Raw genomic sequence first — 13,163 nt, 5'->3', positions numbered from 1 at the left:
GCTAAAGTGCTCCCCAATATATCTTCTAGGGATTTGAAGCAGGTTCCTAATTTCCACTCCTCAATCAGGCCTGCGCTGGAATGCAGCCAGGGTAAACAATGACTCAGGGACTCAAAGCCATTTATCTCTCCTCTCTTTCTGCTTGGGAGGAAGAGAAAGAGGGAGAGAGAGAGAAGAATAGGAATAGAGAGACAGAGAGAGAAATAGAGCACTAGAGAACAGAGAAAGAGAGAGAGCCATAGGAATAGAGCGATGGAGAAATAGAGCAAGAGAAGAGAGCGAGGGAGAGAGATCTAATCAAACAAGTACCACTCTCACGCTGAGTTCTGAATAATGCTCATCAATGACGTGCAAAGCCTTATCTTTATTAGACACTTTAGCCGTTTTTCTAGAGCGTATCAACTGGCCTGGGACTCCAAGCTGTGGCCTTGCAGGTAACCCTTACACCGGCCTCTTTCTCCATAAGAACAACAGGGATTGCATGACACGCAACATCTGGTGCTTCAAAACGAAACCTGACCACACACACACACACAGACAAGTGCATAATAATCCCGATATACACCGATATAAATCCTGGTGAACTCCTTGTTTCTGAATGCCTTGGTGCTGAGCTATGGCCACGCTCTGGTGTTTGTCTTTTCCGTGGCCCTCTCAAAGGAGCCGTCGCTGCCGCAGCGAGGCCCAGCACGCACACTCATACATCAACCAGACCCCACCCAGACCCCCCAATCACTACATCTGGCTCCACAGCCACGCATGCCAGCCTGCAAATTAAAAGGAGATGCAAAGAGGAAGAGATAGAGACTACATAGAGAGAGAGAGAGAGAGAGAGAGAGAGAGAGAGAGAGAGAGAGAGAGAGAGAGAGAGAGAGAGAGAGAGAGAGAGAGAGAGAGAGAGAGAGAGAGAGAGGGGAAAAGAGAGAGAGGGAGGGGATGTATTTTGCTAAAGGTTAATATGTGTTTGGATGTGGGTAGCTCGAGGGGTCTGAGTACGGTAATGAGGGTGAGAGTAGGTTCCGGAATCGGGATGGCATTTGGCCCCGAATTCTAATGACTTAGGTCTAAAGTCACCCATGTCTTACAGTTATGGAGAGGTCCATTATAGAGTCCACTGCACCATAATGTGGCGCTAGGTGAGCAAAGAGCAGTCCACCAACACCACAAGACACAAGGCCTGACATGGCCCAGAGCCCAGAGGTACCTGCATATTAGTGAGACTGAGACAAGCTCCGAACCAGGGTCTTATACAGGGCTCAGCATTGGCCATACACAACACTGCTGTTAACACACTATTGAAGTCAATATAGGCCTGCTCTTCTTATCACAGGCCCTGAAGGGTTTCACAGCTTCTGCAGTGACAGGCTAGGAAGTTATCTGGGACACCGGGACAGAGGGTGTGGGTGATGGGGGATTGTAATATAGACTGAAACAGAGACAGTCCTAGAATGACCGCAAAATCTATGACATTTTCGGACGGTAATTCAGTTTCTGTGTCTGGGAGAGCAACAAGAGGAACGCCGAAAGACAGAAAGGGAAAGGGAGAGAGGAGGAGAGGGGGGCAGAATGTTCTAGATCATATTAAACCCACAGAGTCGGTCTGCTGGGTTCATGGGTTGTCTGTGAGAGAGAGAGAGAGAGAGAGAGAGAGAGAGAGACTAACTTGACTTTACTCTTTCATTTGCTTCTAGTTATCCTCTCCACCTCTGTTTCAGCTTCTTGGGGGGGATGGTATTTCCCATCCTCTTAGGACATCAGAGCGTGATGGCAAACATCATTTGTTCTGTCTGAACCGCCACAGTCGAGAAAAAGCCTGTATACATTCAGTAATTCAGTAAAGTGTCACAAAAGGCCAAACTTGCTGTAATCACACACAAAATACACATTTACACACCCACAAAAACAATATTCAGCATTTGTTTTCTGAATAGGCAATAGAGTACATTCACAGTCACGGTCTTCAACGCTGTGGTGAAGCGCGTCTCCTTGCACGCGCTCAGTAACGCAATACCTCAGTAACCATTACCTCCGACAACAGTAACCTACCCTTGTCTACCAATACAGCAACAGCAGCAAGGACTGATTTGCATCCGGCATGGGATTGCTCCAGCCTTCATGCCGCCGCACCCTTCTCCCTCTCTCATATTTCCGTGTTGCTCACAGAGACGATCTGTCCCCATTTACGTGCATGGAAACCGACATCCCGCGAGCACAGTCCGCGGAAAAAGCGCTCTAGAATGTGTCACATCTTATATTACCTCCAGGGTCATCGGTCGGCGCGCGGGGGGGGGGTTTCGCCGGGGTTCCGTATCGGTGTGTTTAGAAATTGCAGGGTGCCACCTGGTATATGCCAGACAAGACAGGGGCGTTTAGGGATCAGAGAGTCTGTTCTTGTGCCGGGCCTCTGAGATGGAGAGCGCTGATAGGAGCCCGACGTAACGCCGCCGCTGTCTCACCTTTGGCTTATCTGCGTCTCCCCGTGGCTGATAGCAGTCAGCTGTGTCAGGGTTAACCTGGGAGCCGGCGTTCCTTTCACACCCTCTATGGCACACTGGCCGGAGTTGATTACACTGCTGAACAGGGTCAACACTGACTCGTGACTAACACACAGGAGAGACAAAGGATCGAGGAGAGACGACTAAGTTCTACATAGTCGTCAAAAAGCCACAAAATGCCCGATGCAACAGAGGACAGCGTGCAGCTGTAGGGAAGCCTTGGTTCAACCTGAGCCCTGACGATTAAGGACACTGTGGGTGAGACGGTGGTGTTGAGGGCTTGGGACTGGAGCGAGGGCTTGGGACTGGAGCGAGGACTTGGGACTGGAGCGAGGACTTGGGACTGGAGCGAGGACTTGGGACTGGAGCGAGGACTTGGGACTGGAGCGAGGACTTGGGACTGGAGCGAGGACTTGGGACTGGAGCGAGGACTTGGGACTGGAGGGAGGACTTGGGACTGGAGCGAGGGCTTGGGACTGGAGCGAGGACTTGGGACTGGAGCGAGGGCTTGGGACTGGAGCGAGGACTTGGGATTGGAGCGAGGACTTGGGACTGGAGCGAGGGCTTGGGACTGGAGCGAGGACTTGGGACTGGAGCGAGGGCTTGGGACTGGAGCGAGGACTTGGGACTGGAGCGAGGGCTTGGGACTGGAGCGAGGACTTGGGACTGGAGCGAGGACTTGGGACTGGAGCGAGGGCTTGGGACTGGAGCGAGGACTTGGGAGTGGAGGGAGGACTTGGGACTGGAGCGAGGACTTGGGACTGGAGGGAGGACTTGGGACTGGAGCGAGGACTTGGGACTGGAGCGAGGACTTGGGACTGGAGCGAGGACTTGGGACTGGAGCGAGGGCTTGGGACTGGAGGGAGGACTTGGGACTGGAGCGAGGACTTGGGACTGGAGCGAGGGCTTGGGACTGGAGGGAGGACTTGGGACTGGAGCGAGGGCTTGGGATTGGAGGGAGGACTTGGGACTGGAGGGAGGACTTGGGACTGGAGGGAGGACTTGGGACTGGAGCGAGGGCTTGGGACTGGAGCGAGGACTTGGGACTGGAGCGAGGGCTTGGGACTGGAGCATCCTTCCGGGTGTCAGGAGGAGACTGACGGGAGAGAGGGGACCTGCAGACATCAATCACTTTGCGTGACAGGGTGCGGACAGCAAACAGTGACAGGTCCTTCAGCTGACATGTTCATCACGGCGGAAACCAAACAAATCCTAGCGGAAGGTACCGTGTGTGGTTTGTTCTTAATGGTGTGTGCGTGTGTGTGTGCGTGTGTGTGTGCGTGTTTCTAGCTAGCGTGATGGTTGACCATGCTAACCCCTCTTAACTCCTTACATACTGTAAACCCAGATGAAGGGTTTGAAACTTTTATGGAAACTGATCCTATCAAATGAAATCAAAAGTAATCAAATTTCTGCGTAAAATACCAATAACAATAACATTGAAACAGTATAACCAAATTAAAATGTACTTAAAGAAATTGCTTAGAATACTTAAATAGTTTGATGTAATCAGTTTCCACAAAATTGATTGGATGTACAGTGTACTAAAAACAGCCTAGGTCATCCATCAGGCTTCATCTGGAGAGTTATGGGGGGCAGGGCTTTAGGAGCAGGACCAATGAAAATGCAGATGAGTGGAATGGGCCGTCAGGAGGCAACGGATGGAAGTGGAGCCCATCCAGATGAACAACTGCTCTTCTTGTCTCTCCTGCTTGTCTCGTCTCTGCAAAGTCACTCCTCCCTGTGTCTCTCCCTTCTCCTCAACAGCCCCCTCCTCCACCCAACTGCTCCTCTTTCCTGTCCGTCTCTCTCTCCTGAGCCAGGAAGCACTGAGCACTGAGGCTGAGTGCCGGAGGGGGTGAGAGCTGTCACCAGCAGACCTGTCACACAGCATCCAGCTCTTTCTGAGACAGCTGCCAGGATAATAACCATGGAGGGTCCAGAGAGACACCGAGAGAGAAAGAGAGAGAGGGGAGGAGGGAGGAAGAGTGAAAGGAAATAAAGAACAGAGAGAGAGGGAGAGAGAGGGAGAGAGAGAGAGAGAGAGAGAGAGAGAGAGAGAGAGAGAGAAGGATGGCGAGGAAGAGATGGGGAGAGAGGAAGAGAGACAGACAAAAAGTGACCTACAGAGAAGTAATAAACAGGTAAAAAGTTAGACTCAAGGAAATGGATGGTCGGAATAGACAGATAGGAAATAGGCAGGTAAAACGAACATGAGAGACTAAGAGAGAGGGGGAGAGAGTCAGAGAGAGAGAGAAGGGGGAGGGGGTGAAAGCAGAATGACAGAATAAGGATATGTGTCGTGTCCCTATGCAGCACTCATTCTGAGTACCCCGCTAAGCTCAGACATTCCCCAGCTAGGCTCTGTGTCATCACTCCGGACGGGAAGTGATGACACAGGGGACAGTGCCAGGGGCATGGAGGATGGCAAATGACTGCACTTGTGGCATGTGTGTGCGAGAGAGAGAGAGAGAGAGAGAGAGAGAGAGAGAGAGAGAGAGAGAGAGAGAGAGAGAGAGAGAGAGAGAGAGAGGGGTTGGCTGGGGTTACCCTACCCCACACTGAGGTTGTGCCAAGGTCCCGTTTTCACTTCTAGGAATTTCTAGTGGAGACATTGCAAGGAGATTGGTGTATCTCAGGAGACTTTCTGACCTGATCCAACGTGACACTTCTCCACACAATAACACCCTGCACCATTCATTCACACAAATCTAACTTGTAAGTACTTCATTAAAACCCAAACCAAGGGAAGGGCGGGGCAGGGCAGGCAACCTTGATACAAAGCCCCTTGCAGACAACGTCGACATATCAGTCAACTTTCCCCCTTTTCTTCATGGTCGGTAGGGATAACGAAAGCAATCATAAAACAAGCCCCCCACGCCACCTTGGAAAAGCGTATAGATCTCAGCAGCTAAAAATAACTATGGAGGAATGGAGCAGAGGCCACGCCTTCACTCAGGCCTGGGCTAAACTGCTGAGTGGCCCAAGACCAGGCACCAATCACAAGGAAGAATCAATACTTCAGACTGTATAGCACACGACACAAGATGGCTGCTTCTTGAGGATCACTGGATTATCGAGGATGAGCATCGACTAAAGTGATCAAACAGTCACATGCACGCGAGTGCTTCCGCGAACGTGCTCAACAACAACAACACGCGTGCACACAGTCCAACACACATCGCTCGTTCCTCCCACAGATACACACGTACACAGTATGCAAACACTCATACCGTACCAAAAGGATGCACATTCTTTTTTGATTCATCATTACTGCGCCTTCCAGTACAGTTCAATTGGGTTTCCCACTTGCAGCTCTGCATCGAGGGAGGCCTGGCAGTCAGGCAGGTGATATTTGACTCAGAGGCTGAATCAAATCCAGCCAAATTCAATGGGAATCACACAAATTGACCTTGAGAGAGGGAAATTGAATCAATTGACTCCCAGCAAAAAGCTCATTGCATTTGACTTGAATTGGTGGTGACTTGATTTGGTTGCCCCCCGTTTGCCATGGGAAAAAAATAAAGGTCCAGGAAGAATAATTTAAGCAACAATTTGATGTTTCTGGTAACTGCAGGTGCCCTGTTGGGGCCAAGCACCAGTTGGTAGAGCTGTTCACATCACAACAGCATCCATTCCAGCAGAACAGCACCGCAGCTTCAGAGAGCTGCTCTCCATCCCACAAAGAAACAGCATTAAGACACGGGGAAGTATCCTACTTAAGAGATCTGCAGCTGGACGCTTAACCTTCAGCTCAGTGGACTAATGTCGTCTTCTGGGTTTGAATCCAACCGGCCTCCGCCAGCTCTGGCCTCATTTGTAGCATAGCGGTTTGGGGGGGGGGGGGGAGGAGGCTTCCCAGCGGGGCTGTGTTCTGGCCTGGGCACAGGGCTCGGGGGTTTGGCCCGCGTCCATCGGCTGAACGTCTGCTGGAGGTTTACTGCCCCCATTTGTCACGGTGCCGGGCCTCTTTTGAAGCCGCTACAGAGTAATAGGCTAGGAACGGCAGTGGCTGCCACTGACCGTGGCTGAGATCAAAATGCTCTGACACTTGTTTGCCCACTGATGTTAAACGGTTTGCAGCTGGAGCAGGAGAGGTGTCGGGGAGAGAGCAGAGGTGATGGCTGGGTGGAGGGGATGGGAGCAGAGGTGATGGCTGGGTGGAGGGGATGGGAGCAGAGGTGATGGCTGGGTGGAGGGGATGGGAGCAGAGGTGATGGCTGGGTGGAGGGGATGGGAGCAGAGGTGATGGCTGGGTGGAGGGGATGGGAGCAGAGGTGATGGCTGGGTGGAGGGGATGGGAGCAGAGGTGATGGCTGGGTGGAGGGGATGGGAGCAGAGGTGATGGCTGGGTGGAGGGGATGGGAGCAGAGGTGATGGCTGGGTGGAGGGGATGGGAGCAGAGGTGATGGCTGGGTGGAGGGGATGGGAGCAGAGGTGATGGCTGGGTGGAGGGAATGGGAGCACAACCATAAGTGTTTCTTTGCAAACCTCAAAAATCCTTTCATTTATATCCATTTGTCATGTGCAATAAGATGAATTAGCAAAGCTATACCTTATATGGAATATGTTGCTTGTCGCTGCTTAGGATTCCAAGAACGTTAATTCTTGAACATTCTTAGACAGTATATTATCATTTTAGAAGACATTGTATGTTACATACTGCAGTCCCCATCAAACGAGGAGTGGTCACTCAAGGGTATTTGGAGTTCAACAACAAAGTATATTTCACATTCTGGTGGTATGCTGTGCAAAAACACTGTGTCCTTAAGACGCTAGACTTGAAGTGAGCTCTTTGTTGCTTTATTATGCAAAGCAAACCTTCGATACAAAACGTCCTGCGTGTGTCCTCTCCAGACTTGAAACAGGTTTGAATGAGGTAACTGCTAATGAAAGCCCTTCTATGCCACCATCAGTCAGGATTAAATACCTCGGAGTCCTTTTCCTGTCCTGCCTCAGGAGTATGAGCGGAGTGCCGATCGGCTAGCCGATCCAAAATATATGAACTGCCCGTCCTACCCCAGAGCCTGAGCAGGGCTCGTCTAATCAGGCCTGCTTAAAACTGAATTCATTATCAAAAGCCTCTCAGAAGGAAGACACATCACCAGCATTCAAACACTTTGTACTTCATCCCATCTCCCCCCGACCAGAGGGACTCACAGACACAACGTGACAGAGAGAGGGAGACAGGGAGAGACAGAGAGAGAGAGAGAGAGAGAGAGAGAGAGAGGGAGAGGGAGAGAGAGAGAGAGGGAGAGAGAGAGAGAGACAGGGAGAGAGAGAGAGAGAGAGAGGGAGAGACGGAGACAGAGGGAGAGAGACGGAGACAGAGGGAGAGAGACAGAGAGACAGAGAGACAGAGAGAGAGAGAGAGAGAGAGAGAGAGAGAGATAGAGAAATACAGAAAATACAAACATAGAGAAAATGAGAATTAAAGTGATTTAATGTGCAGGTTTACCCTCAGCCACTCTGTTTTCATGAGGTAATGTACCATCTCCTCTTACAAAATCCTTGAAACAGCACTTGTCAACTCTCCCTGTCTCCTCTAAAATAAAGACTTCACCCAGCACAACCTCCCCACATTAACCTTTCCTCAAACCGCCCTCTCAAAAAGCAAAGGCTTCGTTTCTGTTCTTTTGGGATAATTTGTCATGGGCCATCTTCCATTATTCAGATTCCCCTCTACATATTGAACATGTTTCCTTTTCTGCTCGTTAATATTTAAGCGCCGGTCCCTCCGCGGGGCATTTCATCAGAATAAATCAAAGTGACACTAAGCTTTATTTCGATAGCTTTAGAGCAATGGCGCTATAAAGGGACAGGACAACAGCATCGAGATGCTCTATTTATACGCCAAACTTGGATATCTCACCAAACAGACATGTAGATGACATAACAGCTACGAGTAAACACTGTCTGCAAGACATTTAAAGCTCTATTTATGATGGCACTGACAGAACATTTACTGTCGCAATTATGAGGTAAGAACAGCATTTGAATTGGTACAAATATGTGAGTTTCAGTGTGTAATCTATTTTGTTTGATGCTGAATCAGTCAGAGACTAAAGAGGAAAAAGACACAGATGTATATATTAATTAGTGAGAACAATTTGGATATTCCATAAACAATTGAAGCTACAGTGTGTTAATCATTATTTGTATTTTTTCAAATGTATTCATAGAAAACAATTTGTCTCATCTAACTGTATTTGTCTCAATATTGGATGAAACTAGCATTTTAGATCAACCTTGATTAAGTGTGAAGTTTGATCTAATTCCCCATAGCAACCACGTGAACCATGAACCATTTTCTATAACCCACATTAAAATAAACTATTGTGCATTTTTTGTGTTTAAAGTCTGGAGCACCCAAATAGTGGCAGTGTAGATTTCAGGAACCAGAGCTCCTCAATAGGTGTTCGACCCAGTCATTCCCAAACATCCTCTGCCCCAGCAGATGTAATCCAGTCCTTCATGCCTCTTAGAGGTAGGATGCAATCAGCTTTGAAAGATGAGCGAGCCATGTTACCCTACAGAACTGGAGTCTTAGCTAGGTCACTGCCTATACACATATGCATAAACACATGCACAAATAAACACCCACACAACACCATGGAAACACACGCACTCGCATGACATCTACATACACAAACAGAAGGATAATGTGAGAAGAGGTAACAATCAGGGACCCTTCCTCATGTGATATCTAAACTCTAATCCCATAATCCCATAGCCAAGATTATCAACACACTCACACACAACATCTGACCTCTCAGCTCCAACTGGGAGAAAGGAGACAGACAGACAGACAGACAGACAGACAGACAGACACACATAGACAGACAGAGACAGAGACAGACAGACAAACAGACACACATAGACAGACAGAGACAGACAGAGACACAGACAGACAGAGACAGACAGACAGACAGACAGACGTCAGAAATTCACAAGCTCTCCATCCCCCTCCTTGTGAATGATGAGGCTCTGGTTCATTGCATCCAGTTGCATAATGTCTCATGAGAAAGGTCTGGTCTGGAGGCAGAGTGAGCTACTGTATCAGTGAAGTCTTCATTCTCCAGTAAAAAAAAAAACCCTAATATTCACAAGACATCACTTCCTTCTCCTTCCCACACACCTTTTATACTGTTCCACCAGGAGACACGGATCCCAATTAGGAAATGGGCCGTTACGTAACACTTGCTGTTTGTCTCAACAGTCCTCTTCCACAGGGGCATCTGTATGTGTGGCGAGTGTGACTGATAGGTGAGTAATGTAATTCTGTTGAGGACGCTTCCGCTGGGCGATGATGAGGAATTAATCTGGATTAAGGTTGGGCCTGAGTGAAAAGTAATCTAGCAGAGTGGTTGTGAATGATGCTGCAGAGAGGGGTTTGACATGCCCTGATCTAATATTCAATGTCGGGGACAAAGTAACACTCCTTCCAAATGGCATTACTGCTGATATCCCACATAGACATACGGTCTCTCACCTCAGCCAGACTGAGAGGTCATTTAACCAACAAGTAGACATAATCCTATACACACACACGGGCGCGCGCGCGCATGCAGGGATAGAAACATGTTTCACTGCGTTTAGGCGTTTGCAAGCGAAGCGCAATCCGATTTTGTTTTGAATTTTAAATGGTTACAATTTACATTTTCTTAAGTTGTCTTTGGAGGTAGTTTCAGAGAGAGAGAGAGAGAGAGAAAGAGACAGTGTACACATTTTGATTAGAACTGATAACAACAGATAATGGTGTCACCTCCCTTGTGTTGAAGTTCTAAATAAAGCCAAGCCTCTTCACTGGTTAATGAATATGTTCCTCATATGATAGACGTGCTGTTGATTAGGACAATTTAGCAAAATATACAAAACACACATTCAAATGTAATTGGTGGTTAAAGAAGAGATGTCCTTTTCGTTTTGAATAGGGGCCTGTGTGTGTGTGTGTTTGTATGTGCGGGTGCGGGTGTGTGTCTGCCTGCACCGAAGGAGAAAGACGAGGGGAAGATGGAGGAGGAGAAGGAGGGGTGTGAATATTAGCTGGTTGTGCTACAACAGGAGAGACCAGAGAAGTGACATTTTCCACAGGATATCCATCAACTGAGCCTTAATGGTTTTTCCTCAGCACTTACTCGAGAAATGGCATTCTTTAAAATGGCTAATTAATAAATGAACGTTTGAAAAATGGCTCCCCTTATTTTTCGCCTGTAACAAAATACACAATCCGCTCCTGCCCGTCTGATCCAGGGAGCACCTCATTTTAATCTAGAACATTCTGATTATCTGATACAACGAAGCCTCAGGCAAGTTTACAGGCGAGGGCGGCAGGGGAGTAGGAAGTGAGCCTGTGTTTATCGATAATTTGATGTATGGCTTTGCTTTGTCTAATTACAGGGATTGTAATAGACAATTTGATGTAAGATAATCACTATTGTTGGAGGCAAGAGACCATTACCCAACCTTGAGCTACACGATCATACGTGATGTGACGAAGGCCCGGGTAAGAGCATGGGACTGTCCTGCTGAGGACGGCTGCTGTCCACCTCTCCTGCCTGGGGAGCGATTGAGACGGCGGAGGGAGTTTCCAGGCTCTGAGCGGCCCGGCGACGAGCAGGGACATCAGCGGGTGAATAAACGGACCCAGACGGTGGAGTGATTTACTCAGGCAGAAGCGCAGACGCCCACACTACGCCCCAGCGTCGACAGCTAGGGGGCCTGCAGTCATGAGTACAAAGTTGATTGATCGCAGCAAGAAAATCCCTCTGTGCCCGAATCAATAAGGCTATGGTGATACCACAGCTGGAGTCAAGGACATAGAAGGTGCAATAGGGAACTAGAGTTGTTGTGCTAGATCCTATCTGTTCTGAAACGCACAGTGCTGGGCAGGCCCCATACAGGCCTGATGACTGGGCCACTGTTAACTCCAAACACATCCCACAAACACCCCATGGTTATTTAAAGTAGACACTGACCCGGAGATTGGGACTTGGGCTATGTCATTGCTGTTTACATCAACATCTCTTGAAACTCATTTCCAGCAATGCAGATGCCGGGCCCTAACTGGCCTTTGTTACAGCACAAACCTTCCTTTGGGGCAAATTGGATATGCAATGCCATTTCAGAACAACCAAAGACTTTCCATAATAGATGCATTGTGCCATTTGTTATGCTTAAATTCTAAACAGTTTCAGGCTCATTCAATATGTAGAGCAACACAAGAAAACTAGCCCAGATCATAAGTCAGACAAACTGCTTTTATAATATAACCCTTCAAACAGGTAGATTGTTGTTAATTGTTTATTGCACAAATGTTTATTGCTCAATCGATAAACCAATTATACTTATCTACCAAGAGCTTGTTTAAAATTCTCAATCAACTTATGACTAGATATAGATAGATCAGCCAAGTCCACCATTTTAGATTTCAACACGTGATCCTCTGGAAGTTCATGAGTCTAGAGTCAAACACCAGCGCAGATGCTAAAAACACAAAGCAATGTCTCACGGTAGACACATCCCCACATGAAAACCAACCGATATGAAAACCAGACTAGAACAACATGGATTCCACTGAATCACAGCCAACCAGGCAGGAATGAGGAACCTAGCAGCGTGACTCACGGGTTTTGCGTTGTCCGTGGGTGCGCCCGGCGAGCGTGGTCACGGCCCTCTGCGTGGGCGTGCGCTCGTGCGTCCACATCTGCGTGGAGTCGTGGAGCACCGTGGGATTGGACGGCAGAGGGCTGGAGGTGGACGACGCCGCGCTGGAGGTGCCTCCCGGCGCCGCGGTGGTCGTCGTAGTAACCACAGGTCCACGTGCTCCTCCTCCGACTCCCCCCCTCCCTCTGGCATCACCCTGGCGCGAAGGGGGGTTCCGGGGCATCACCTGAGTTCCGGAGGCTCCGCCCCCCCGGGCGGCAGTGGAGGTGGCTTGAGTTCTAACGCCCCCCGCCACGGCGGTGCTGGAGGTGGGGTTACCAGCGGTGGTGGTGGTGGTGGTGGTATCCGGTTGGTGGTTGTTCGGGGGATCGCTGGGGTTGGACAGGGAAAAGGGATCCTGTCCGATGACGTTGGCGTCCACCAGGTCTGTGGGAACGTAGTCTCTGACGGTCCCGACCACGATCCACTTGAGCAGCATGAGGCTGAGTCCCAGGCCTATGAAGCCGATGAGAAGCGGGACCACACACAGCCAGGTCTGCTGGCGGGGCCACAGGGCGCAGCCGGCACAGCGCAGGGGGCCTTGGGCCTGGGCCTCCCTTCGGACCCCAGGGGCCCCACTCACTTCGGGCTCCTCCAGGATCACTGCCCCGGAGGCGGTCGCTGCAGAGCACTCGCTCATCCTGCCTGCGGCTTAGCAAGGGTTAACCTTGGGGCCGGGCACACGACGGGCATGGGCAGCGCGGGGGAGAATTGCAGCCGACAACGCCGGACATCGAGAGAGAAGAAAGAAATGAAATCCCCTAATCCACAGACGCTCCCCAACACATGCGCATGCATACACAGAAACACACACTCACACGCACACACAGATAAACCAACAAACGGTCACACGCCCAACCCGACAGAGCCCCAAGTGGTAAAGAAAATGTTGAAGATAATCAATTAGTCCAAATTTTTGTCCTATCCGACGAGTGCCGTCCGATGCAGCTTTTCCTGGTCCAA

At 49.5% G+C, this 13,163-nt stretch overlaps 1 protein-coding gene across 1 annotated transcript in view; it reads right to left on the bottom strand.

Moving 5' to 3' along the window:
• The window catches only part of nrg3a (neuregulin 3a), a 186,847-nt gene extending 173,895 nt beyond the window's left edge, over nt 1–12,952 (bottom strand). Inside the window, exon 1 of the mRNA XM_084667275.1 lies at nt 12,123–12,952. Within this exon, the coding sequence (XP_084523401.1) occupies nt 12,123–12,840 (718 nt within the window). The 5' untranslated portion in view covers nt 12,841–12,952. The remainder of the gene's footprint in view (nt 1–12,122) is intronic.
• Nucleotides 12,953–13,163: the final 211 nt, after the last annotated feature.

Source organism: Hypomesus nipponensis, chromosome 11 (genome assembly GCF_054491055.1).
Source record: "Hypomesus nipponensis isolate SF chromosome 11, ASM5449105v1, whole genome shotgun sequence".
Taxonomy (NCBI): Eukaryota; Metazoa; Chordata; class Actinopteri; order Osmeriformes; family Osmeridae; genus Hypomesus; species Hypomesus nipponensis.
This window is presented reverse-complemented; position numbering and strand designations above follow the sequence as displayed.